Here is a 27,983-nt window from a genome sequence, read left to right as displayed (position 1 = left end):
CAGATATCCTTTTACAGATGTTCTAAAATAAATCCAATTATTTGTGATGCATTACACTTAGTTTTCTTCAATACCATGTTACTTATTTTATTAACTATATTCTATTTCATTTCTCAAATCCCATATACAAAATCTTTGAGGTGGCAATAGGCACTATGTATTGGTAGAGAAGCCTCTTCTGGATATAGAGGAAGCAGAGTTTATCATAATATCATATTTGGAGATTGAGTATTTTCTATCTCTGAGAAAAAAAACTCTCCACCCTTTAACCAAATATATCAACACTTTTGGACAGCTAAAATTTAAAACACATAATTCAGGAGCACATTCTGTAAAATATAGTAGGAAATACCCTAGAGAGATTTTATTATGCAAAACTCTAGTTATTTAGAATTACAATTATTTTCACAAGTATGGTCAACAGCAACAGCTCAATAAACATTTCTTGAGATTCTTGGCATTTCTCAGTGGCTCAAAGCTTTCGAGTCTTCTTTAAAAGGTAAAGGCACGTTATGCATTTAACAGATTTGCACAACATCTGTTTTCCACCAGGTTGGAAAATTGTATAAAAATTGTATACAATTTTTACTTACATTTGATTCTTTGCTGCTTGCCTCTGAGCTTTTCTTTCTTTCCTTTTCTGATCTGGTGGCTTAGCAAAAACAATTTCAATATTTTCTCCCTCCAAATCTTTGCCATTCATTTCTTCCATAGCCTTAAAAAATGAGGTATTGATCAATATAAAGACACCTTTAGCAACAATTATGCTTCAAAGTTCAAAAATCATTTCACTGATGTTGGAAGGATGAAATTAAAAAAATACAGTTGTTAGATTTTATCTAAAGATCCAGCTCTTCAGTTCAGTGAGTTATGCAATTTGCTACAGCCAATAAAAGTTAATTGGAGATTATATGACCTCTGAGTGTCCTTCAACTTTTTAGAATAGTCCAATTGTAGGATGACTAAAAATCCTTGGTTTAATTTAGATACGTACAATAATTCCCCCATTTATTTACCTTGACAGCACCATCTCGCTCATCAAAATGAATGAAAGCATAATCTTTTAGTTTCTTCACTCGTTCCAGTTTCCCAAACTGACTAAATGCTTTTTCTAAAATCTCTTCTGTTACAGTATTGGCAAGATTACGTACAAACAGCACTTTTACCTGAAAATTAAGAAAAAACAGAAACTCCCTGTATATTTCAAAAGGGTTCAATTTCCAGGATGCCACCACCCCACCCTATAAAATTAACTGTAGTCACTAACCATTAATAGCAGAAATATAAAAGACCAAGTTTTCAGCTCATTTGAAAATATCCAGGAAGTGTGACTGCTGGATCTAATGGGTGAAAAACCTGAACAGACACCTCACCAAAGTAGACAGACGACAACATATCAAGAGATGCTCAGTATCACTTCATTAGGGAATTACAAATAAAAACAATGAGGGGTGCCTGACTCGCTGAGTCAGTAGGACATGTGACTTGATCTTGGGGTTGTCAATGCAAGCCCCATCTTGGGTGTAGAGATTAGTTAAAAAATATTTTTTAAAAAATAAACAAATGGGGCGTCTGGGTGGCTCAGTCGATAAGCGTCTGCCTTCGGCTCAGGTCATGATCCCATCAAGCCCCGCATCGGGCTCCCTGCTCGGCGGGAAGCCTGCTTCTCCCTCTCCCACTCCCCCTGCTTGTGTTCCCTTTCTTGCTATCTCTCTGTCAAAATAAATAAATAAAATCTTTTTTAGAAAAATAAATAAATAAAAACAATGAAATGCCACCACACACCTATTAGAATGGCCAAAAACTCACACTAACACCACCCAATGCAGGTAAGGATATGGAGCAGAAACAGTGCTAGTGGAAATGCTAAATGGTATAGCCACTCTGGAGAACAGTTTGGCAATTTCTTACAAAGTTAAACATACTTTTACCAATCAATCCAACAACTGCACTTTTTGTTATTTACCCAAATGAGTTGAAAACATGTCCACATAAAAATCTGTATATGGTTGTTCACAGATTTATTCATAATTGCCAAAACTTGGAAGCAACTAAAATATCCTTCAGTAGGTGAATGGATAAATAAATTATACTATATCGAGACAATGCCTTATTACTCAGTACTAAAAAGAAATGAGCTATCAAGCCATGGAAAGATATGGAGGAACTTTAAATGCGTGTTAACCAAGTAAAAGAAGATAATCTTAAAGAGCTATATATTGTATAACTCCAACTACATGACATTTGGGAAAAGGCAAAGTTATGGAGACAATAAAAAAAAATCAATAGTTCCCAAGGGTTAGAGGGGATGGGGGGTGATTATGCAGATCAGGAAAGATTCTTAGGGCAGTAAAACTATTACACTTGAACATTTGTCAAACCCACAGAATGCACAGTAAGAGTAAATCCTGTAAACTATGGACTTTTAAGTTATAATAATGTGTCAATGTAGGTTCACTGATTGTAACAAAAATACCACCCTGGTACAGATGCTGATGGGGGGGGGGGAGGCTATGCATGTGTGTGGCCAAGGAGTACATGAGAACTCTGTCCTTTGCTCAAAACAAAAATACTTAGTTTTTATTAAATTAGTAATTCGTTTGCAATCAAAACTGAGGTGGTCATTTTCTAACAATGTAAATACCATGCCTCTGAGATAGCTGTTCAACATTTAACTCTTAACACAGGTGGTCAAAACTAATTAGAACCTGCTTTTGAAATGTTGATAAAGTAGGAATGTTCAAAATACTGACAAAATAAATTATTTCAATCCAGAAAGCTCCTTAAAGTACAATTACAAAAGCTGACCTTTTGCTAAGAAACATTATCATTTCCCCTAAAATACTTGAAGTAACATCTGATTTTCTTAATGTGATAATCCAGAAGAGCTTAACAGGCCAGAGAAAAAAGAATACTAAGTATCTTCTGTCCTCAAGACTACTTATCCTTTAGTAATATTCACAGTTCTGGCATTTCACACTCTGATTTAAGTGAACAAGTTGTATTTGCTACCCTATCACCATTAAGGGGGATTCTTAAATGACAAAGGATAGAATAACTTAACTACGAACTGCACTAATGAGTAAAGTGTTGACTCGAGATGTTTGTTCTCATAGGATGTCTCAACTGACTGCTGAAGCAGGATACCTAATAATAGCTAAACCTTGTAACTGCAGCAGCTCTGCTAAGGCCAGTACAGTTAACTATTTTTAGGAGGAGGACTTTTAACACAAAAACCATGTAAGCTAATGGCGCCATTCCCAAATATGCAAAGAAATTGCTCTCAGTCTCCACACAAAAATGATAGTGAACCATCTCCACAGCATATAGGCTAACTACTCATCATGAGAGCATGACAGCTACACAATTATATGACTGAGTGCCCACAAATAAATTTCTATATTCACTCCCTATGTACATGGTATTATTTCTGATATGTGGCTTTAAATAAAGAACACTTCTCTCACTTCCAAAAATACGGTTTTTCAAAAAGTATACAATTCATTTTTAGAAGTTCTTTACTTCTCTAAAGCCTTCCCTTTCTTCCACCAACCCCCTCAAAAAAAATTATTAACTTGACTGCCATTACCTTTGCCATAACCTCAGGATCAGGATCTTCTATAGGATCAGCCCATTCAACAGTTCCAACATTTCCCCAGACCTTGACTTTACCACTCATTAACCTACGCCTTGCCTGGGCAGCTGTTTTGTGATCTTCATATTCAAGGAAGCAAAAGCCTCTGTTTTTTTTCTTGTCGTCTGGTTGGTGGTATAAAATGACGTCTGTGAGACCCTCTGAAAATAAGCAACCGTTCCAGAGAAATTAGATAAAATAAGCAAGAACAAAGTTGATCAAAGGATTTTTCTAATGTAATACTGGAATATAAAACTAAAAAGTTCTCTCTTATCTTTAAAGACGACTCTCAAAAGAACTGGTCCAGGTAATTTACCTAATCCAGACTTCACAAGTGTTCCCAACACAACACAATCCCCATGAAAAGAAAATATATTCTTTTTAATTAGAGCCAAGGACTATTCTTCCATTAATTAAATGACAAAGCCATAAAATTTTTACATAACTGTTAGGAAAATGGCAGAATAGGTCAGACATGGTTAAACATTTTTATTATACAAGTAAACACTAAAATTATTTTAAGATTTCATTTATTTATTTGAGAGAAAGTGAGCACACAAGAGCAGGGGGGGAGGGTCAGAGGAAGAGGGAGAAGCAGACCCCCTAGTGATTATGACCTGAGCAGAAGACAGACGCTTAACCAACTGAGCCACCCAGATGCCCCTAAAATTCTTTTTGATGACACTTTTCCGGCCTCATTATCAATGGCTTTATTTCAAATGAAATATATTAGTATTAAGATTTCAAATGTTCCTGCAGACTAATAGTCTGATAATTTACTAAATATTCTAGGCAGACAAAATTTATTCTAATAAAAGCAGCCCAACTTGGAAACTATTATAAAAATGCTTTACAGTTCAAAGATATTGCACCATATTGACAATGTATAATCTCTGCTTATAGCAATATTTATTGTTCCAATAATTTAGAAAGTCAAATCATTACTCAAACACTCCCAAGAAGAATGTCAAGCTATCACCTAAAAATGCATAAAAATACACAAAGATTCCAAAACAGGCTATGCAAAGATTCTGCAGACTATTCAAATCCCAGGTGCCTTCCTTACACTTCCCAAAGCCCTCTGTACCTATTTTCCTTATCTGAAAAACGGGAGTTACCTATCGCACATGGTTAGAGAATACAAGTCAATAAATACAGTGTTTAAGACAATGCTTCTCATCACAGAGAAGTATGCAATTACCTTCAGTATTAGCAGTTGCACCTCCTTCCATATAAATCCAACTTACCTGTTACTTTGCTAAATTCTTCAAGGATCTGTTCCTTGGTTTTACTCTTAGGAATAGAGCCCACAAAAAGCCTATTGTTGGCAACCGAGATGCAGACACCAATGTGTTTTCCAGAACGAATTTCATGATTATTATACTGAAAGGGGAAAAAGTGTACCACGTTTTAAAAATACTTATAATATCTTGTTTATTACAAAAATATATGGAAATTTTTAGGCAAACTTACTTCAGTGCTATGGTTTTTTTAATACCCTTTAAAAATATAGTTAGCATACGGCACTCTAAGAGGAAATTATGAGACACGTAAGATTATACTGACAAAACTAAAAAAAAATTTATGAATTAAATTCCTGCAAAAATTTGTCCAATCCTTGAAACTTAAGGAACTTGATATATTAGGAATCAGGTCTATAGGCAGACAGCTTAAATTCAAAACTGATTCCACAATACATTAATTTCTATTTAAATTCATCCTAGTGACCAGTTACACTCTTGCAAAGGTAAACGGATTCAAATACCAGCAAGCTTTCCACCATTCTATTAACCAGCACCTAAATCTATTTTTCCCCATCTCCTTTTCACTCTTGTAAAAGGTTGCAATAAGGGGTTTTCACCTTTAAATATGTAATTCTAAAAGGAGAGAACCTTCTTTTCCTGAATCCAACCCCACTTTTTCCCCCATTTCATTTTCATCAAGTCTGCAATGAAGTTGGAGAGAAACAAGTGGATCAATTATGGTACAAGTACAGAAGCAAATATAAAACTACAGTAAAAAGTAAAGTCTTCAAGCAACTATACCCCATAGAAGGGTGAGATATTAAAGGTAAAACCCAATCTTCAAAGTGACAAATCCACTGATCAGTATTATTTACAAGCCAAAGTTCAAAAGTATTCAAGTTAATCAGGAAACGTGAATTATTTACATTATACAGAATCACCTCAAAATTTCATGTTAGTAGTAATAATGGTGGCAGCAGCAACAGCAATTATGGATTAATCCCCCACACCTGGCCTCAGAATCTATGTTGTGTGTATATACAAGTGGGGCTACACAATCTAAAAACAATCAACATATATTTCCATACAATTTGTAGACCAGCCTTATGGCAAAGGTGAAATCATTCCTCTCCCATTCTTTTTTTTTTTTTTTTTAAGTAAGCTTTACACCATATACAGGGCTTAAACTCACAACCCTGAGATCAAGAGTCGCTCCACCTGACTGAGCTAGCCAGGAACCCCTCTTCTCCCTTTCTTACATAAAAGGTGCATCAGGTAGGAGACAAGAAAGCATATAGTAAGTCAAAAAATCAATTTTTCCTAAAACTGTCCCTTTCTCCATCTCCAGATACTCAAAATCTAACATGAAGTTCAGAACAGTTCTATACTTTCTACCCCACTGATTCAATTCATGCTATCAAAGTACCTGGTCATCATGATCCCAGGATTATTTATATACTCTACACTTATGCCAGAGACCTTTAAAAAAAAAAAAAAAAGAGAGATGACAGTTTTTGCCTATTGAAAACAATCTCTCAATGGCTCCCCATCACCAAAATAAAGTTCAAATACTTGGACATCACAGAAATTCATCCTAAAATTCCTACTACTACTACTCTTTTCTCTCCACAATACTATAATCTTAGCTACTTACGTAAATTCTCAAACAGCTCTATACTGCTGAGCCTCTGAATAAAATGCTTTCCCTGAAACTTCCATCATCCAAACTCCTCTGCATACCTGTAGATTTGAGCTCAACACTCTGCAACACCTAAATCCTATAAAAAAGGTCAACAAAACATCCTTCTATGTTTAACACAGACCAAGAGTTCTAAACAATGTCCCCCAGAGGACATCTGACAATGTCTAAAGACATTTTTGGTTGTCTACTAGGGATGGGGGCTTGCTGCTGGTATTTAATGGGTATGCAGAGGCCAGAGAGGATATTAAACATCCTACAATTCACAAGATAACCCGGCAGAACAAAGAGTTAGTTACCTGATCTAAAATATCAATAGTACTGAGGGTTCAAAAATCCTGCCACACACCTTGTTCTCTCATAGCATTTATATTCTATTAAGACCAAAAACATCTTAAAAGTAGAAATATATGGGCTACCTGAAAATAGTAGAGCTGTGGTTGAATCCATCACTGTATGGGATTATGAACAAGTACAAGTAGACTACAATACCCTATTTTGAGTAAGTTAATCTAAGAACACAACAAATTGCTTTAAAAACACATACGTTCCCTACATTTTTATAATCTAGCATCAAATATTCCACTTTAGTGACAAATCAATGGCTTTCCATTTGATCTAATCTTTAACTCTGGGACTTGACAAAAACAGTATCAACAGAAAAATAGAAGAATAAGTGTTTAAAGGGAAAAGCAGGAGTTATTCTGAAGTGACAGGACTTGGCCTAACTTTCCTCCATAAGTCCTAAGAGCAGGACCTATTTACTGTAAGAAAATGTCTAAGTTTAAAAAAAAAAAAAAAAACTTGTAAGAAAAATTAGAATTCTTGTTTATACCACTTCCACAACATTTAACAATGCTGCTTCAAAGGAGTAATGACTGTTTCATTATTTACAGAAGAAGTTTCTTCACTTGCCCTGATAATCAATTCAGGGTAGGTAGAAGGTTATTTAGGATGGCTGCGGTCTCTAATATAAATGACATGAAACTTTAGCAAGATTTAGAAAGTCAACTATAATTCTTCATCCATGTTTAAGTAAGAAGAAAAAAAAGAAACAATTAGAGCTAACCCACAGAGAGTAAACTGGCTCTCCAATTAAAATAAATCATTAAAGGAGCAAAGGAGAGCCTCTGGGCATGCTGTCCAAATAAAGTAAAAGAGGTACCTCGAGGGGCGCCTGGCTGGCTCCTTAAGCAGGGCATTCGACTCTTGATCTCAGGGTCAAGGGCTTGAGCCCTACATCTGGTGTAAATATTACTCAAAAAAGAAAAAAGAAGGGCGCCTGGGTAGCTCAGCAGTTAAGCATCTGCCTTCAGCTCAGGTCATGATCCCAGGTCCTGGGATTGAGTCCCACTTCAGGCTCCCTGCTCAGAAGGGAGTCTGCTTCTCCCTCTGCTCCTACCCCCTCCCCCCCCCGCTCGTGCTCACTCTCTCGCTCTCAAAAATAAATAAAAAATGCTCAAAAAGAGAAAAAGTACCCACTACCCAGAAATATTTCCTAAAGCAGTGCCTGACCTACAGATTAAATATGCATTTTTATATGTGTATTTGAATTAACTTTTCTAATAATTTTAAGACCAGTCACCATAAATTCACAAATAAACTTCACATCCCAGCAGGTGGGTACCGGTGAGTTCAGTGGTAGAAGGACATTACAAAACTGTTCTGAACTTTAACAGAGATTTTAACGTTAATACTGACAAATCCTAACTCTCAGGAGTTAGTACATCAGGACACTATCAGAGTATCAAAATGAACAACAAAAAAAGTGACTCCTTCCAACTCAAGGAAGTTCAGCACTGATGTTAAGATATTTCAGAAATCTAGCTTTCAGATTCAGTACCACAGTGAGGTGACAAAATAAAGATGAACTCTGAACATTAATCAATGCAGTTTCAGTCTTTCAGAATACCAAAACAGGAGTTGTACCATCTGGAACAGTCCTGTCATCCAGGCTCAAAATCTCAAGTCACTTTTTCCTTCCCTCATAGCCAGTCAGTCGCCAAACCCCCAAAATTAGCAATCTCAGATTTGGAATCTAACACAGAAGTGGTTATTCAGTCCTAACTCTTCCCATAGCAGCAAAGCCACTACACCTCCCTAGCCTGTCCATTTATTTTTAAGTATGTCCTAAGTAAAGAATCTCTTTTAAGTTTTTATTTAAATAATCTCTACATCCAACGTGGGGTTCAAACTCACAACCCTGAGATCAAGAGCTGAATGCTCTTCTAAGTTAGCGAGTTGCCCTAAAAATCTTTACATTGAGCCAAAATCTACTTCCCTAAAAATTCTACAATAACTGTTTTCTCCCCCAAATGACAGCACTTCATATACCTGCACACAATGCTCACGACTCAATTGTTCTCTATGCCTTGCTAATCATTCCTCCTCTGGTATTGGCCAACTAATGTGCCTCCTAAGAGTGTCACCAAATAGTGACATCCAAAACACAATACTGTAGATACAGACTGAGATTGAGAAGTCTAGAATAAACTGGAGACTATTACTAATTTCCCACCTCTTAGTATCATGCTTCTGTAACACATAGTCCATGATTACCTTAGCTATTTGACAACCACACCATACTGCTGACTCACACTACAGCTTACTTGTGAAATTAATTGTATATAGGACTTGACCTTTGTCAATTCCATCTTACTGGTGTTAACTATCGTTTCAGGCTATCAATCTTTTCAGGTCCTGATATGGTCATCCAGGGCATTTATCACTGCATGCAAACTCAAGTCACCAGACATTTTGAGGGCAGTCCAACTATGCCCTGATTTAAATCATTGATAAAAATCAGAATGGAACCTATAGCATACCATTACCTAACATTTCTCCTTTCAAAATCTGTAACCTCTCTCCTTTCTATGGCTGTCACCCTCCTGGGTCTTTGTTCTCTTCATCCAAACATCCTTCATTATTCTGTTATTTACATTATACTACCCACACCAACACTCAAAACTTGAATGGCATCATGCAACTTAGTCCAGTAGTCATGACAATTACCTTCTGGCATTGACTTTATATTAGTTTTATCTCCCATTTCTTTCAACAAAACACTGCTTCAACTACATTCACCTGTTTCCTTAACTATCCTGCTTGATCTTTTATCACAAAGCCTTCTGTAACAACCCCAATACAATCTATCCCTTCATCACTGTTACCCTCTGAACAATGCATCTGCTTTCTCTTTCATTATATTCAGCCTCTCATGTCCCATAAACTCTAAATTCAAGAACTGAATCAAACTACCTTGTATGTCCACAATAAGTTTTCCTGTTAAGCACACTATTTGCTAAAATGTTACTAAAAATCTTGTGGACCTGTCTTGTCACCTGCATTCATCAAAATGGTTTTACAGATGCTACACCAGCATACACCAATCACTTTGGTGAATAAAACCAGCAATGCCTATTAAAAATGTAACTTTTAATATGCAAATAGAGACCAATTAATCCACTGTTTATAACATAGGCACTATCAGCATTTCAAGCAGGATATTTCTATTATTTAGGAATGTGATGGGCAATGGGGTGCTGGTGGCCCTGAGCTTCAATTCCAGTAGCACACCACACAAATAGATACACACTTGTCTACTGTTCTTCCCAGTCCTTGTGACAACACCAAATACTACATATACTTCCCAATATCCCCCTGGGGATGAGGGGGAAAGCACTGCCCCCCCCATTAATCTACACTAATCCCTACCACTGAATAAATAATTGCAAATGGAAGCTAGACAATCTTTAAATAGCATAATAGCCCATAGCTAATATGAGAATGTTATAAATTTTGAGTCATAAATAATAGATTAGATGGCACTAGTGAGCCAGTCAGGTAGGTTATTTATCCAGCACCTACTGGATAAATATATAGTGGCACTGTTCTAAATGTCAGGGATACAGGAAAAAAGAGCTAGTATCCTGAAGGAGAAATAAGCAAATAATTTACAAAACCAAGAAATAATTTTAAATACATCTAAACATTCTATTTTATTGTGTTCAGGATATTGTCATGGGGCAACTGAGTGGTAAGCTGCTCGAAGTCAGGAAAAGCCTCCTAAGACCTGATTGACAAAGCAGCCATGGTAACTGGGGGAGTGTTAGAAAACAGAACAGCAGAAGATGGAAATGATCATAGTTTATGTGGGGGGGGGGGGACAAAAAAGCAAAGTATGGATGGAAGGGCAATGAAGAATAAGAAAGAGATAAGGAGAAACCTGATCAGATAAGATAGGGCCTTTTTGGAAGCCATTATTAAGAGTTTTCAACATGGGAATGTTATGATCCAACCTATGGTAAGACTAAAGGGACAATGGAAAGCAGTGAGTAGCTAGGATTCTTCGAATGGTACCTTAGGCTAAGGTGGTAACAATGAAAATAGATGCCGAAACAATTTTGGCAGTAGAAACAGGACTTATTTCCTATGCTCCCTTTAACACTACCAAAACTACTTACATAATTTAAAAGAAATCAGGCTACCTGATGACATAATGTGCATTGCTGGCTTAAACTGTTATGTCTAGCCAAAGAGAAGAACTTGAACTAAACAAACCTGGTATCAAACTAAAGCTGTAGGGCCTCCAGTTAAGTCACCCAAGGTATTTACTCTTCCGGAGAATAAATTCCAATTATCTTCAAGAATAGATTGCGGTAGTATTTAAAGGTAATAATGCAGCACCCTAGCACAGCTCCTGGGTCTTAACAAGCACTCAAGAGGTAGCTATTTATTTACTTTTCACCAATTTAGATCTTGCTTCCCCTTTAGGTTATCATCATTTAGGGAAAAATATTTTTATTTTTATTCCCCAAAATACAAAGCAAATGTTGGCTGAAAACCATTTCATTTAAAAAGTTCGCAGCTGCTTCTAAGTCCGTGCCTCTTTTTCAGCTGTTAGTACCAAACCATTTTACAATTGAGACACAAATTTAAAATCCACAATATACATATATATTTTAATAAACTCTACCCCCAACACGGGGCTCGAACTCATGACCCTGTGATCAAGTCATATGCTCTACCAACTAAGCCAGCCAGGTACCCCAAAATCCACAATTATTTTTAATCAAGGGGAGAAAGCCATTACCGAATCATATCAAAAAATAAGGTCAAATACATAAATTATCTTTACGTTTTAAGTAAGCTCTATGCCCAACATGGTGCTTGAACTCATGACCCCAAAATCAAGAGTCACATGCTCTGCTGACTGAGCCAACCAGGCACCCCAATACATATACTATCTTGACCTAAGGTACTTCTCAAGACACTCAAAGTACAGGAAAGCAAAAAGAAATGGTCCCTCAATCCTGTCTCATCTATAACTAATGCCAAACAGGCATTTTTTTCAACATATGATCATCTACAACTAGAACAACCATTCCATTATCTTATATAAAAATTCACTTTAGACAGAAGTATAATTCAAGCCGACTCTCATGATACGCCACATATAGGAATAGTTTTCAAAATACGCTCCTTTAAGGAACACATTTAGGACAAGGGTACTCATTTCCACAATAAATACAAAGTAGCAAAAAACACCCTAATTAACTTGAATTCTATTATTTCTGTAGAATGCTTCATTTCCTCAAAAGTCTAGTCCTCTCAGTTATATTAAGGCAAATCTCCCAATTCCGTTATCACCAAAATCCTACCACAGTAAAGCATCCTTTTAAAGCAACGATGATACATTCAATTCATCCTAGTGGATGTACACCACCACCACTAAAAATATCTTTTAAAAGGCACCAAAATGCAAAGCCTCCTTCAGGCAGTAAATAAACATGCTCCCAGATAAGAACTCAAATCACAAACTCAGGAAAAAAAAAAGTAAAAAAAGGGCAATTAGTTCCTAGATGAATCAAAATGGCTGTATGGCTATCTACGGAACTTTCTGCATTATAGTTAAAAAACTTAACTATATCAATAGCACTATATATTCTAAGCCTACAGCAATGCAATTTTGGACAATCTTATTTGTTAAGCCAAGGCAACTGCCCAAACTGAAACATTATTTCATAATGTGTTTTTACTGGCACTCAAAATCATGTTACAATTGGATTATATATCCTCTTCCTCTAATGATGCATTTTTTAAGGATTCTAGAAATCGTCTAGAAATAAATTCTCGTAAGGACCCACCATAATTACCATATTTTGGTAGCAAGAATTAAGTGTCCTAGAAATGTTGGTTTAATGATTCCTTTAAAAATATTAGTAAGAACACAAATCACCACTTACACACTAAATAACCATACTTACTAAGGAGAGTAAGAACTTTATGTAATATCAAATAAAATGGACCTGAAAACAATGGTAAATTCTGTACTTGCTTGTTGTAGTAAGATATTTGTCTTCTCAATCATTCTACAATGCCGCATTAAAACTTACCACTACTTTATTACTACCTGGCAAAAATGTTAGTATTCTTTTATAAATTAAACTAGATGATTTCAAAAGTATCTTCCCAAAACTCTAAAAAAGTCCTTAATTTTACCTCAACTGCTTAAAAGTTAAAATTTTGACCACCCAAAGGTTATCAGGAATGGTTACCTAGAACTATGCCTGCTCTGAAATAGGAAGCATTCTTTAAAGGAGGGAAAAATCACCCATGACTTAAAAAGAACTATCTAAACTCCTGAATTCTTTTTTTAAAAAAGACACTACAATCTTTCAAGTACCACTTTTCTAATGTAGTCTTTACCATATTCAGTTATACACACCAATGGAGAGATTCAAGCAATATAAAAAGCAAAAACAGCATAGTTGGCTTTTCTCCTTATGGTATGCCTTAAAATGTGAAACATCTGAATGTGAGGAAAGGAATAATAAAATTCAGGAAAAATCAACCCGGGGATATTAAGTTTACTTGGAATTACCCATAAAATATATAAGTCAGACAGGGCAAATTTAACAAATAACTGCCTTAATGGACCATTTACAAAAGTTCCTCCCCAGTTGTACTTTTTGGTACATTTTTTGGGTTGAAATTAACCTTGACATGTTAATTATAAAATGTAGAAACCATCTGAGTCACAAAACTTAATAAAACTGGTTTAAAGATGAATTATATAAACTATAATTTGAATCATTAAAAATTTTTTTAAAAATTACTAGGTCCCCACACCTTACATCTGGTATTTTGAAATCAAATACTGCAACTCACCAAGAAACCCTTTATTAACTAGAAATTTATCATCACAATGTCTTTGTGATATATTTTAGAAAAAGGGATAGCCCAGATACAGCCAGAACATAAGGGAGCCCTACCCTATATTGTTACTTTCTGAAATCTTTTAACATTCCTATTAAACCATTACTAAGCCAGATGTTTTAAAGAACCAGTAACTCAGATTTCTGACACACTAACATAGATCCTCAGTCCAATCAACTATACATGCAAAGAATACTGCTACAGTGAGTACACAGAGATTTTAAGACAGCGCCTTATCAGCACTTCAAAAAACATTTGGTTAACTCTTATGCACAAGAAAAAACCTGGCTTTAATTAAAGATAGTGAACGTGGAGACTGAAGGAAAAAAACTTACCAGTTTAACAGCCTCCTGAGCTGCTTCTTTTGTACAAAAAGTGACAAACGCGTAACCTCTATTGAGACCAGTGAGTGGATCCATCATTAGACGAAGATCCCATATCGGTCCAGCTTTCTCAAATAATGGAACAAGTTCATCCTCAAACAGATCTCTTGGGATCTTCCCCACAAATATCTGTAAATTAAACATGAAGTAAAAACCATGGAGAGTTTCTTTAGGAAACCAGATACCTGTGCATTTACTACAAAAGGTACAAGTTTTTAGTTTCTTTACCTCAGTGCCAACAGAAGGCTGCTGACCTGAATAAACGGAATCTGGAGGCGGTCCCCCATACTTCCTCTGTCCAGTGGTCACATCAAGTGTGTAGCCTGTTCTTTCCAAGAGTGCCTTGAAAAGTTCAAAAGTCATTAATACATTTAATTCACAAGACCACACCCATGCATTTCACAGTTAAAAATCAATCTTGTTCAAATCTTTCCCATTTACCTTGGCAACAATCCCTACAAACAGGTTTCTGGTATCTGTTTTAGAATTTCTCCTTTAACGTAACCCTGCCATAGCTCTAATTTCTAGTGAAAATTTCAGGATCCTGCTCAAATTATTTTCTGATCTCCAATTATTTAGTGATTACTGAACAACAAAAAAACTAATGTTGATCCATCAACAACTTTCAAGACAGAGTCTGTATCTACTCTGCTAGTTATCTCCTAAAAAAATTACTGCCCCTAATTTAGGAGTTTAATTCTCTCCCAAAGGAGGAACTAGGGAAGTTTCCTCTCCCCCAAGTCTGGATTTTTCACTCAATAAATTCCCTGTACCCCACACTCGAGGTACACACTGCCATTCTGGGCATTTCACCAACCTTAAATTATACTCCCCAAACTAAGTCCAGAAACTTAGGAGTTACAGGAAAAACAACCTGAACACATCTGACATTCAAGCACCATGCTTCACAGACAACATGGTTCATTCAAAAGTCCAAAATGACTTTGAAAACTTTATCTTACTGCAACAATGTGAAATAACTTCTACATTTTATCTCCCTAAAAGCAAACTGTTAAAATTTACACAATTCCTATTTACTAATCAGAGTGTTAGTTTCTCTTACCCCTTACTATAGGCAAAAAGTGTTAGAAGTGGTCCACTGCTAGCCTAAGGAAAAAAACAAGAATTATTCTCCTCCACCATCTCAACCACAAAGCACAGAACCCCTTTCTAAAGAATAAAATCTAATAATTAGCTGATATATTCTGAAATAAAAATAAGCTGACACCAAACACAATGACAATCTTATCAAAATGCTGTTAAGTGACTTGGGGTCACTTCAGTCTCTGGAAATGAAAATGACAAGACAGATTTTATATATCTCTTACATGAAGAATGTTAAATATCTGTGAAAAAATACTAAAGTAACTATTCCTAAACTCCCACAAACCGCTACATTATCTTAAGCAGTCTTTTTCTATTATACCCAAATGTTTACTAAGGATGCAACACTGAGTAACAAAAATAAACTGAAACCTATTACACTACTAAAACATAAATGAAACCATTAAATGGCTCATCTTCCTTTTCCCCATGTGTAATCCCTATTTCTTTCACCTTAATTTTTTTTCACTTTGATCTTTATGACCCAAATAATACCTTTTGTCTCAGTCCCTAAAAGGAAAACTTATTCCCCAACAAACATCCTATTAAAAAAAAAATCCTATAAAAAGTACCGTCTTCTTGCTGTAATTTAAGTCACGCTAAAGCTTTAAACCACTCTCTCCCTAAGATAGAACGGAAAAATCACATAAACTAGACTTTACATTTTTAATAAAACGTTAATAATCATAATCCCTAACTGTATATTTAATTAGAATTGACATAATTACATTGGGGACAAATATACTCCATTTCTATGGAAAAAGTTAGATTTATAATTCAAACACAATTCCTCACAGCTAGACCTGTGAAAGCCTCAAATTTATGGATGACATTAACAGCTAACTCCTTATCCCAAGTTTCCCTCCTCCCGTACCATTAAAACATCACTTAGCAGCATTAATAACTGACTTTCTTAAACCATAACCCTTGGTTCAAGAGAACTAGTACGCTGTATTAAGAGTATCAGATTAAAACTACTATGATCACCATTATTTTCTATGAACTAAAAACCAAAACAAAGATCAAAACCTAGCTGCATTTGAGTCCATTCACTGTTCTATGACCTTAATAAAAAAAAAACTTCACTCCCAGCCTGTTTCTTCATTTACATTTCTACACTAATCAATTTTATTGATAAAAGCTGCCTTTACAAACGAACAAATTAGCCTTAAAATCAACAGTAATAGAAGGGAAAGAAGATAACGTTTAAAATTCTAATCCATTTAATTTGGGGTTTGAGAATTCTAAAAACAGTCAACTGTTAAAGGTACACTCCCCACCAGTAGTGGAGTGACCTGATCCCCTCCCATTTTTGATCCACTGTCATTAATCTGGACTTGCAGGTTTTCAGAAAACATTTAGAAACATGTCAGACGTATTTAAAGTGTTTTTCTTAGAATACCAATAGCACTGATTTAAGCCATAGCTCAATAACAACAAAAACTTAAAAATGAGTTGTTCTAAAAACATATAACTAAAGGCAGGACACTTTTCAAAAAATAATAGAAAAGATTAACAAATTATCTCATTGTTATTAACTCTCAACATCTTAAAAAAACCCATTTCACATCCAAGGAATATTCAGCAAAGCTAGAAAAGAGTTAAGAACTTTAAAACTGAAGGGAATTTTTTTAAAAAAGTTTTTAAAAACATACCTTAATTTTTGCCTCATCTGGTCCTTTGCTAGAATCCGCTACTTTGGTCCCTTGTTTTTCTCTCTGCCTGTAAGTCTTCATGACTCCACATAAAAAGGCACTTTTGTTCTACAAAAGAATTTTCCAACTGTATTTAACAATTACTGTCTTATCTGTATCTAATCAAATAAAACAATTTCAAAACTACTCATATTTATTTTATTTACACTGAAATTAGCATTACCTGAACATGAGAGAGATCACTGTCTTTAAACTGCTGAAGAACTGCCAATGCGCCGTCTTCATTGAATTCTTTTAAAGCTTCGATAGCTCTTTCATCTAAATCACTATGTGCAACCAGCCCTGGAGAAGAGAAAACTTAATTAGTTGTCAACTTTAATATTTTTGGAAACTTTTTTTTTTTAAGAGACCATGATTTGCCAATACAGGTACATGCTTGCCAACTAAGAATTCTTCCATTTCCCTTATCTATACATAATGAGAAACACACATACTTTAGTCATTCTGAACTGCAATCTCAACTAAGGCCCCTCAACCACACTTGCAATAATGAATCAACTTCTTTTACATCATGTTCTGTGTCTAAATCACATAGTTCTGAAGGCTAAGTATTTCTACAGTAAATATATAGGCTTACAAATCCTAAAATCAACCAACAAAGTACCAAGCATGACAACTGAACCTCTACTCAATTTCAAATACCACTAGAAAAAGCAACAGCCACACCAAGACAGACAGACTACAAGTCTACAGTTACCAAGTTATTTAACAAGAATCCTACTATAAAAATACCCCCAAAAAGTCACATGGCCTGTTCCCAACATTTAGCAGCTGTTGCTACCATCATATACTTTTCCATCTGGCCAGCCAGCCTTTACCTCCTAATCTTTCCTTCTTCCCTCCCTCTATACACCTAAACCTCTAGTTCACAACTGTCACAACGAAGCAAAACTCTAGTTCCCACACTTATTGGAAACCACAAAAAGTTGCTATTTTAGCTCAAAGCCAGAAATCCAATAGAAAAATTTCATAATATAATTTTGCAAGTGTTAGTTCTTACCTGCAACGTAAATTTCATCTAGTTTTTCAGCAACTTTCTGTGGTAAACCAGCATCAAGCAATGTCTGAAAATTTTCTGAATGGATAACTGCAGAAGTAGTATCCATGGGCTCTTCAGTACCATTTCCATTAACATGTTCTGTAGCCATGTTTCCAGAGATCTGTTCAAACGCAATAAGCAAAATTAAACTAGGATCTTCAAAAAGGGTAGAGGAAATATAAGAGCCCCAATCTTTACTTTCTCTACCAATTTCTACACCAGCCAACCTGCGCCTCCCTTTAAAGAAGCCTTACAGTCACTATCGCCTGACAAGCCAGATTTGGAGCGCGGGGCACAGGAGGACAGATTCACTATGTTTTTCCCTAGCACCACCCCTGACTCACCTGCTAACACTCCCTAGAAAAAACCATATTACAAATGGAGCCCAATCAGCACGAGGACGAGCCAGCGTGCCACATACAGCTGTGCCCGTACAGAGAATGAGGTGTGTGGAGAAAGCAAAGCTGGGCTTTTCTCTCTCAAAGGTAAACCCCCAAAGTGCGCGCTTTTCCCGCCTGCCGCTTATAGATCAGTAACAACAGCCAGCGAAGAACAAAGCGCTCACACAAGCTACCTTCCTACCACCCAATTTCTCCACCCTTCACCCCCGCACCCCAAAGCCCGCCCCCGACTCCGCACCCATAGCGGCAGCCTCACCGCTGCGGCCACCAGGAGCCCATTAGAAACACGTGCTCTGCGCCTTCAAATGTCCTACAACTTCCTTCAACGGAAACCCACCGAGTCCCAGGCCAAGACGACCATCACCTACTCCCAACGTCAACCTGAAGCCAAGATCGGAGCCCCCAGAAAGCAGTAGCAGCACAACCTCGCCCCTCCACACCGAGGCCGCAGCGGCGCCAGGCCACAAGCTCTCCCCGCCCCCCCCCCCCAAGCGCCGCCGTCTCCGCCGTGACACATGGCTCTCTCCGCCCCGGGCGCCGGCGACCCCCGGCCGGCCGCCCGCCCGCGCCGCCGAGACGTGAGCCGCGGCGCATGGTGCAAGCCCCCACCCCTCGCCCGTCCGTGCAGTGACTGCGGCGCCGGGGCCAGCTGTCCCACCCCCGGCCCGGGGTCCGCAACCCGGCGGAGTGAGGGCGTTCCGCGAACTGCCTAACGCCCGCCGGCCCGCGAGCACCACCCAAGCTCGCCGCGCGGCTGCGGGACGGGACCCGCTCCTCTCCGCCCACTCCCGCGCCGCGACGACGGCCACGACAGCACCAACTCCGCCGCCGCTCGTGGTCCGCGCGGGCCATGGGGCCGCCTCCTCCCTGGAGCGCCGCAGACAAAGCCCGAACGGCGGCAGCACATGGAGAAGAGGAGGAAGTGGCGGCGCGGGCCGCGGCCTACTCTCAAACAGCCCCAGTCAACGTGCTCCTCTCCCCCTTGGAATCCATTTTCCAGAAAAGCCGGTTTCTCCCCACTCTTCCTTCCCCCAGCTCACTCCACAATGTCACGGTGCTCCCCTCCCAGACCCGGGTCCAGGCGGTCGTTACCTCCCCGTTGGGCTGCGGCGGAAGAATCCTGTCCGAGGAGATCGGGTTGCGGGAAACGCGTGCTCGCTGCTCCCTGTGTCCGGCGCGAGTGGAGCTGTTGTAAAATGGCGGCCGAAGCTCACGCCGCTGGCAGCAAACCCGATCCAGTTCCACTCGCCTCCGAGCGCGCTCCCGGTGCGCGCGCGCGCGCCCGCGTGACCCCCCCCTTCCCTTCCCTCCCCTCCCTCGCGCGTCCGCTTCTCTCACTCACTCCCTCTACCCCTGCCCTCCTCCAGCTCCTCCTTCTCCCCCTACCACCACCACCAGCCTCCGTCAGGCTCCTTTCTCGGCCTTTCTTCTTCCCCTCCCTGCTCCTTTCCCCCACTACTCCTAGTGGCGTCCGCGGCCGCTCAGGCACGAGTGGCCGTCTTTCCCCTCCTCGCTCGAACGCTCGCTCTACACCCTCCCTCGCTCGCTCTCTCGACTCCGTCCCCCAGTCCCAGCCGAGTCGGCTCCTCTCTTTCTCTCTCCCGCGCTGACGTGACGACGTAGCCTACGACTCGGGACGCGCGCCCGCGGGCTCCGCCCCCACGCCCCGCCACCTCCCTTGCTCCTCACCTCCCGGGGGAGGGGGGCGCGAGACCCCGCCCTTCCGCTCCGGCAGCGACGGAGGGGCCGACAGTGAATGAAAGGCCCGCCCCTTCCCCTCCCGGCACTCCCCCTCCCGCTCTCCTCCATGCGGGGCGGGCCTGCTCAGCGTGTCCCACTCGTTCTCCTTTGTCAGGAGACAGGCATCTCCCCACCCCGCCCCACCCCACCCCCACCGCAGCACCACGCGCACGCCACCCCCACTGAGCTGCCACCCGCCCCACCCCCCGCCCCGTCCCGGGCCGGCGGGGCGGGGGGCGCGGAACGCGGAACGCTACCGCAGCTCCGGAGGGCACCCACCGGTCCGTGCGCGCCCGGCCCCCGCCCCCGGCGCCGCGGCCGCACAGCCGTTCCCGGCGGTGTCCACGCCGCCGCCACCCCGCGCTCTTCTCGCTCGGGAAGCTGCAGGCGCACGTGTCCCCCGGGGCGGGGCGAGGCAGACAATGGGGCGGCGGGGGGAGGGGAGTGGCGCGGAGACCCGTAGACCTTTGGTTAACCTAGATGGTGGGACCCGAGTGCGGGAGTCGTGCTGGGGAGACCAGGTCTCCCCAGCGGGACAATGGGATCTTCGGCAGCCCCGCGCCCGCGCGGCTTCACTTTCGCGTAAAACCTTGGGCGGAGGGAGGGGCGCCCATGGCTCGGACGAGGAAACCCTGGCTGCTTTTGAGGGGGAACCGGGTTGGCTCCACTGGAGCCAGAAGCGACTCCGGCCGTGGGATGATACGAAGGCCAGATTTGGAAGCGAAACCGCCCGGTGGTGAAGAGTTGTGCAATAGTCTGTTTCAGTCCCTGGCCTTTTAAGCAGTATAAGGGCTTCTTCATAGCACAGTTTGAGCAACTTGAAGCAGCACAAAAGCTGCGTGGTTAGGGCAACTGTGAGGAACATATCTGTGTTTCTTTTTTAAAATCTTGGCAACTAATCTTATGTGAAGTGACATTTCCTTTGTAGCCATTTACTAGGTATAAGAAAAACAAGACAAAGGCATTAGAATTTCAATCGCGGTTTGGATACTAATTTTATCCAATTCAGCTGTAATGTAATACTGTCCTTTTGATTAAGAAACAAGCTTATTTTTAAGAGCTCACTGGTTCCCGAAATAAGCTCTATGATGTGACAACAAATCAGTAGTTCGAGGAAAAGTTAGATGAGTGCTCTTGAAAGTGCTCAAGCACATAAAATGCCAGTTTATTTTCCAAAGGCAGCTGGATCAAAATATGAAATACTTGACCAAAGTACTACCTAGCCAATCTGTTCAGCAAGGATCTGACGTTTCCACTACCTAAAAATCCCTTACTAATTTTTAAACATGTATCTGCTATGGTATTTAGCTAATTCAGCAACAAGGATTTTCGTTCGTAATCCAAAGGTTGGATAATGTTATAAATAAAAAACAACCCAGATGTTTACAAAAATAAAGAGTAATCCTATTAATGAAATGAAATGAAATTTCATTAATTAATGAAATAAAATTATGGATCTGAACCATCGATCGCTCTTTTAGACCTACCTGGCGATCAAGTTCCTTAAAGAAAAAAAAAAGTGCCTTTACCTAGGCAATGTCTTCTACCATATAAACAAGACTACCAAATTAAAATCTCTAGCTCTTCTCTGACCTCTAATTCCTTTGTCTTATCACCCCCCAGACCTTTAAGTGGATTTTCAGGGCCTTGAAAACAACATTTCAAAACTGACCACATGATCTTCCCCCCGATCTTATATCTCCAGAGTTCCCGTCTCAGTGAACGTCACCCACTTGCAACCAGCAGCATTAGCTGGGAACTAGAGAGTAATACAAGACCCTTTCTCCCTCTCAATGCCATATCAGTTAACCAAAATCTTGTCAGTTCTGTGTCCCTAATGTATCTCCACTTCTCTATATATTGTAACCAGGGAACAAGTCACCATCAACTACCACCTGGACTAATGATATATAGCCTCCTGACTCATTGACCTTGCAGCTTTCCTAATGCATTTAAAACCCAAGTGTCTCCCCCCTCCTTCTCTTTTAATTGCAAATAAGACCCTGTGGAGCATCCACTTAAAACCCTTCATTAGTTTACCATTTCCTTAGAACAAAAGCAAAAATCTTTAACCAGATCAACAGAGCCCTCCTTGATCTGTCCAACCAATGTCCCCGGCCACATTTCAGGCACTTTTCCAACTTCAGCTGGCCTTCTCTCAATTTCGGCATTTCTCAGGTTTGTGCACACTGAGGACCTACGCAGAGAAGTGCCTGATACCCTAAACAGACCTGAGAAAAAAGCAATCCGCCATGCTTTCCATTTGACACCTTTTTGAGTAAAACAATAGTATCATTTTCCTCCTGATCTACAGAACCTATTCCAGGCTTGACTCTTAAGAATTACTACCATTACTGAAACATAGGAATACCTAATAATACTAAAAAGAAAAAGAAAAAAAAAAGAACCACACACACACAACAAAAACAAAAAATGTAGATTGACTTGGTATATATCATACCTAATGTATCTGAAAGATCTGGCACAAGAAAGTGCGCAATAAGTATGTGTTCTTACTTGCTGAATCTTCTTTAGTACTTATTACAAGATGTTTAGTAAATATTTGCTGAACAAAACCAAAGAATAATAGGCTGAGACCCAAAAAATCTTGGTCTAATATCAGATCTGCTATTAATGGAGAGTGTGTGGTTAAATAAATCATTTTACTTCTCAGAATTTCTATTTCCCCATCTATAAAAAAATGTTCACTGAAACAGATAATTTTTAAGATCTCTTCGAGGTCAAACATTTTATAATGTATAAAAAAATTCTCAGGGGTGCCTGGGTGGCTCAGTCGTTAAGCGTCTGCCTTCGGCTCAAGTGGTGATCCCAGAGTTCTGGGGTGGAGACCGCATCGGGCTCCCTGCTCAGCGGGGAGTCTGCTTCTCCCTCTCTCTCTGCTGCTTCCCCTGTTTGTGCTCGTTCACTCTCTCTGTGTCAAATAAATAAATAAAATCTTAAAAAATAATTCTCAAACCCTTTCTCTTTCACTGCTGTAAAAATATTCAAATGTCCTATTTGCCATTTAGAATCTTCCCAATTTGAATCCCAACTTCACTTTAAAGCAAAATAGCCTGCAATTCCCCTTGTAAAGACCTTTTTTCCAAACAAAAGAAACAGCAACAACAACAAAGATTGATAATATCCAATTTGGGAAATCATCCCTAGCATTGATGTGGAGAACTCAACACACATTCACTGTTAGTAAGAAGACAAATTGATAGAACTTTTATACAAAGTAATTTGGCTATCATGTTACTGCAGTACTGTTTGTAATGCTGTACATAAGTATGCGTGTGTGTGTGTGTGTGTGTGTGTGTGTGTATAAAAATATATATAACCTAGGGGCTTCTGGGTGGCTCAGTCGTTAAGCGTCTGCCTTCGGCTCGGGTCATGGTCCCAGGGTCCTGGGATTGAGCCCCACATCGAGCTCCCTGCTCAGTGGGAACTCTGCTTCTCCCTCTCCCTCTGCCTTTCTCCCTGCTCATTCTCTCTCTCACTCTCTCTCTCTCAAATAAATTAAAATATAAATATATGTATATATATATATATAATGTAACCTAAACATCCAGTAATAGGGTACTGGTTGAATAAATTATAGTGCATTCACATAGTGGATTATTCTGGAGCCATTGAAAATAATGAAGTAGTTACTGATGCCCTAACATGGAAACATATTCAGGTCACATTCTTAAATTAAAAAAAAAAAAAAAGCCACCTACAGAACAAGGTAGAGTGTGACATTTATTCATTCCATTTAGCACCTTCTGTGTACTAAGGCCCATGGTGTGCCCTAGGCTTACAATGATGTACATCAACATAGACATGGGTGATCCCTGACTCATGAAGCTTGCATGTCTGTATGTATGTGTATAACCAGGTAAGCATAGATATAAAGATATTTGTTTCTATAGAAAATAATTACAATTATAAAGAAGGATGGTGTGGAGGGATACCATCACTTTTTACCTCATACACTTTGTGATGCTTATTACATACATGTTTTTATTTTTTATCTTATTTTATTTGGGGGTGTGGGGTGAGGGGCAGAGGGAAAGGGAGAGAGAATCCTAAGCAGGCCCATGCCCAGCATGGAGTCCAACATGGGGCTCAATCTCATGACCCTGAGATCATGACCTGAGCTGAAATCAAGAGTCAGACGCTAAACCAACTGAGCCACCCAGGCAGCCCTAAATATGTGTTTTTAAAAAGTTAATTATTGTGCTCACTTCAGCAGTACATATACTAAAATTGGAATGATACAGAGAAGATTGGCATGGCCCCTGCACAAGGATGACATGCAAATTCGTGAAGCGTTCCATATTTAAAAAAAATAAATTAAACTTTAAAAATTAAAAAAAAAGTTAATTATTTATGTACCACATTACTGTCTTTTCACCCATGAAGTAGTGAAAAGGTTAATTTCATTGCAGTTAATGAAAGACAGGCATATAGGCCCACCTGTTTGAATTTTTTGTCATCCAAAATTCTTGCACTTAGTGCTATACTGTCCTAAACTTTCTTCAATACCATATATTAATGTGGTAACGGAGAGGGGATGCTAGAATTAATGTGGGAAAAATCCATAATACACCATCATTCTCTCCACAGAATCATAAAAACTAGAGTCAAAAGAGACTGGAAGTTATTCAAGTCCATCTCCCTAGTAATCAAGATCGTTTTTTGAAAAAAAAAAAAAAGTGGATTTTTTCCCTTTTTAAAAAATTCATTTTTTTTCCTTAAAAAAAGTTTTCTGCAACATCTCTGACATCTTATCTTTATGGTAATTAAAAGGCTGATGTGTTAAAATTTAAAACATCTGTTTTGCAAAGACACTGCCAAGAGAATGAAAAGGAAATCTACAGATTGGCGAAAATCTTTGCAAAGCACATATCTGTTAAAGGACTAATATCCAAAATATACAAAGAACTCTGGGGCACCTGGCTGGCTCACTCAATGGAGCATGTGACTCTTGATCTTGGGGTTGTGAGTTCAAGCCCCATGTTGGGTGTAGAGATTACTCAAAAATTAAGTAGTTAATTAAAAATAAAAAATTTTATGGGTGCCTGGGTGGCTCAGTTGGTTAAGCAACTGCCTTCGGCTCAGGTCATGATCCTGGAGTCCCAGGATCGAGTCCCACATCGGGCTCCCTGCTCAGCGGGGAGTCTGCTTCTCCCTCTGACCCTCTTCCCTCTCGTGCTCTCTCTCTCTCATTCTCTCTCTCTCTCAAATAAATAAATAAAATCTTTTAAAAAATAAATAATTAAAAATTAAAAAAATAAAAAATTTTAAAAATCTTTAAAAAAAAACAAAATATACAAAGTACTCTTAAAACTCAACAATAAGCAAAGAACCCAAACCCAATTAAAAGCTGAGCAAAAGACCTGAATAGATACCTCATCAAAGAAGATATACAGATGGCAAATAAACATATGAAAAGATTAGTCAACATCACGTATCATTAGGGAATTGCAAATTAAAATAGTGAGATACTACTACACACCTATTATAGCCAAAATCCAAAACACTGACACTAAATGCTGGCAAGGATGCAGGGCAACAGGAACTTTTATTTATTTATTTTTAAAAATTTATTTATTTGCGGAAGGGGGGGCAGAGAGTGCAAGTGGGTGGGGGGAGGAGCAGAGGAAGAGGGAGAGAAACACTCTTTGGTAAGTGTGGAGCCTGACACAGCACTCCATCCCAGGACCCTGAACCTAAATGAAGAGTCAGAAATTCAATCAATTGAGCCACCCCAGGTTCCCTGGGCAAAAGGAATTTTTAATCATTGCTAGTGGGAGTGCAAAATGGTATAACCACTTTGGAGGACAGTTTGGCAGTTTCTTACAAAATATACAAAATTAAACATACTCTTATCATATGATTCAACAGTTGTATTCTTTGATATTTACTCAAATGAGTTGAAAACTTAAGCCCACACCAAAAACAAAACAAAACAAAACACCAAAAACAACAACAAAAAGCACACATGATGTTTTGTTTTGTTTTGTTTAGGGGAGGAGGGGCAGCGGGAAAAGGAGAGAAAACCCCAAGCCGACTCCATGCAGAGCATGGAGCTCAACATGGAGCCCAACGCAGCCTCATAACCCTGAGATCATGACCTGAGCCGAAATCAAGAGTTGGACACTTAACCAACTGAGCCCCCCAGGTGCCTCCAAAAATGCACATGCTGTTTACAGCAACTTTATTCATATTGCCAAAACTTGGAAGCAATCAAGATGTCCTTCAATAGGTGAATGGTTAAACAAACTTTGGTATTTATATAATGGAATAGTATTCTGTGCTATAAAGAAATAAGCTATCAAGCCATGAAGAGACACGGAGAGATCTTAAATGCACATTGCTAAGTGGAAGAAACCAATCTGAAAGGGCTGCAAACTGTGTGATTTCAGCTGTATGACATTCTGGAAAAGGCAAAGCTATAGAGAAAGATCAGGGGTTGTCAGGAGTTCAGAAGATGGGAGGGAGAGATAAATAGGTGGAACACAAAGAATTTTTAGGGCAGTGAAACTATTCTGTGTGATACTATAATGATGAATACAGGTCATTATACATTTGTCAAAACTCATAGAATATACTGCATAAAAGGTGAACACTAATGTTAACTGTGGACTTTAGTTAATAATAATGTAGCAATATTGGTTAGTCAATTGTAACGAATGTACCAACAATCACAGATGTTAACACTGGGGTAGAGGAGGGCTGGGGGAGGGAGTATATGGAAACTGTATTTTCTGCTCATTTTTCTTAAACCTAAACATGCTCTTAAAAATAAACTCTATTAATTAAAAATGTTAATGTTTTAAATATACTTGAAATACTAGACATTCTTTCTATTGCTTTTAGCTCTCTTTTATTTATTTTTTTAAATTAGAAATCCAATCTCAAGGGCACCTGGCTGGCTTAATCAGAAGAACATGTGATTCTTGATCTCAGGATTGTGAGTTTGAGCCCCACATTGGGTGTAGAGATTACTTAAATTAAAAAATAAATAAATAAATAACTTAAAAAAAATCCAGTCTCATTTTAGCTGTTTGCATTTAACTTTTACAATGAAAAGTGATGGATTAAATTTAAAAAGGCACAGAATTTACACAAGTAACTAAAAAAAAACAAGGATTATGTAAACATAAACCATAATGGTTTTATCAAAGTATTCCCACTCTATTCTGAATGGAGTCCCAGAATACAAGCAATCTTTGGTTGTTCAGATTTTCATGATGAATCATGGCACAAAAGAGGAAAATAGAGTGATAATTCTTACACTGAATATGTCCATTATGGTGTGTCTCAAAGCTCTTTTCAAGGGTAACCTTACCCAAAGCCCCTGCTAATGGAGCAGCCTAGGCTGTCAGAGTTTTACTCTATAACACCACTCAAACTTGCCTTGCCAGAATTAATTAAACCAGCATCAGGCACCAGACCATTCCTAGAGGAAAACCAAAGAGAGAGTCAGTGTCATGAGGAGGGAGTTAGAGCTGGGCTATGAGATATCATGTCAAACTAAAATTATGAGGAAACAAAAACCATAAATAAGAAGCTAGGAGGAGGGGAAGAATGAAGGAGGGGAATCGGAGGGGGAGATGAACCATGAGAGACTATGGACTCTGAGAAACAAATTGTCCTCCCCTAGAGGGGAGGGGGTGGGGGGATGGGTTAGCCTGGTGATGGGTATTAAAGAGGGCACGTTCTGCATGGAGCACTGGGTGTTATACGCAAACAATGAATCATGGAACACTACATCAAAAACTAATGATGTAATGTATGGTGATTAACATAACATAA

The 27,983-nt window shown here is 39.1% G+C and overlaps 1 protein-coding gene and 1 non-coding gene across 6 annotated transcripts in view; one reads left to right on the top strand and one right to left on the bottom strand.

Moving 5' to 3' along the window:
* Positions 1-20,218, bottom strand: part of LOC113926370 (synaptotagmin binding cytoplasmic RNA interacting protein) — a 30,144-nt gene extending 9,926 nt beyond the window's left edge. For 2 of the 5 annotated variants that reach the window (XM_027601130.1, XM_027601131.1), the window contains exons 1-10: positions 19,530-19,689; positions 17,998-18,157; positions 17,161-17,279; positions 16,938-17,045; positions 14,407-14,520; positions 14,131-14,307; positions 4,882-5,017; positions 3,590-3,795; positions 1,017-1,166; positions 594-715 (exon numbers count right to left, since the gene is read on the bottom strand). In XM_027601130.1, coding sequence (XP_027456931.1) covers positions 594-715; positions 1,017-1,166; positions 3,590-3,795; positions 4,882-5,017; positions 14,131-14,307; positions 14,407-14,520; positions 16,938-17,045; positions 17,161-17,279; positions 17,998-18,145 — 1,280 coding nt within the window. In that variant the 5' untranslated portion in view covers positions 18,146-18,157; positions 19,530-19,689. Of the gene's footprint in view, positions 1-593; positions 716-1,016; positions 1,167-3,589; positions 3,796-4,881; positions 5,018-14,130; positions 14,308-14,406; positions 14,521-16,937; positions 17,046-17,160; positions 17,280-17,997; positions 18,158-19,529 lie in introns of all 5 variants that reach the window. The other 3 variants (XM_027601128.1, XM_027601129.1, XM_027601132.1) reach the window with 3 other exon arrangements.
* Positions 20,219-24,398: 4,180 nt separating this feature from the next.
* On the top strand, positions 24,399-24,505 carry LOC113928096. The gene has a single exon (XR_003521781.1). It is a non-coding gene; the product is annotated as a U6 spliceosomal RNA (small nuclear RNA).
* Positions 24,506-27,983: the final 3,478 nt, after the last annotated feature.

This window comes from Zalophus californianus, chromosome 7, assembly GCF_009762305.2.
Source record: "Zalophus californianus isolate mZalCal1 chromosome 7, mZalCal1.pri.v2, whole genome shotgun sequence".
In the NCBI taxonomy this organism is placed as follows: domain Eukaryota; kingdom Metazoa; phylum Chordata; class Mammalia; order Carnivora; family Otariidae; genus Zalophus; species Zalophus californianus.
Note: the sequence above shows the minus strand (reverse complement) of the source record. Positions and strands in the feature narration are given on the sequence as shown.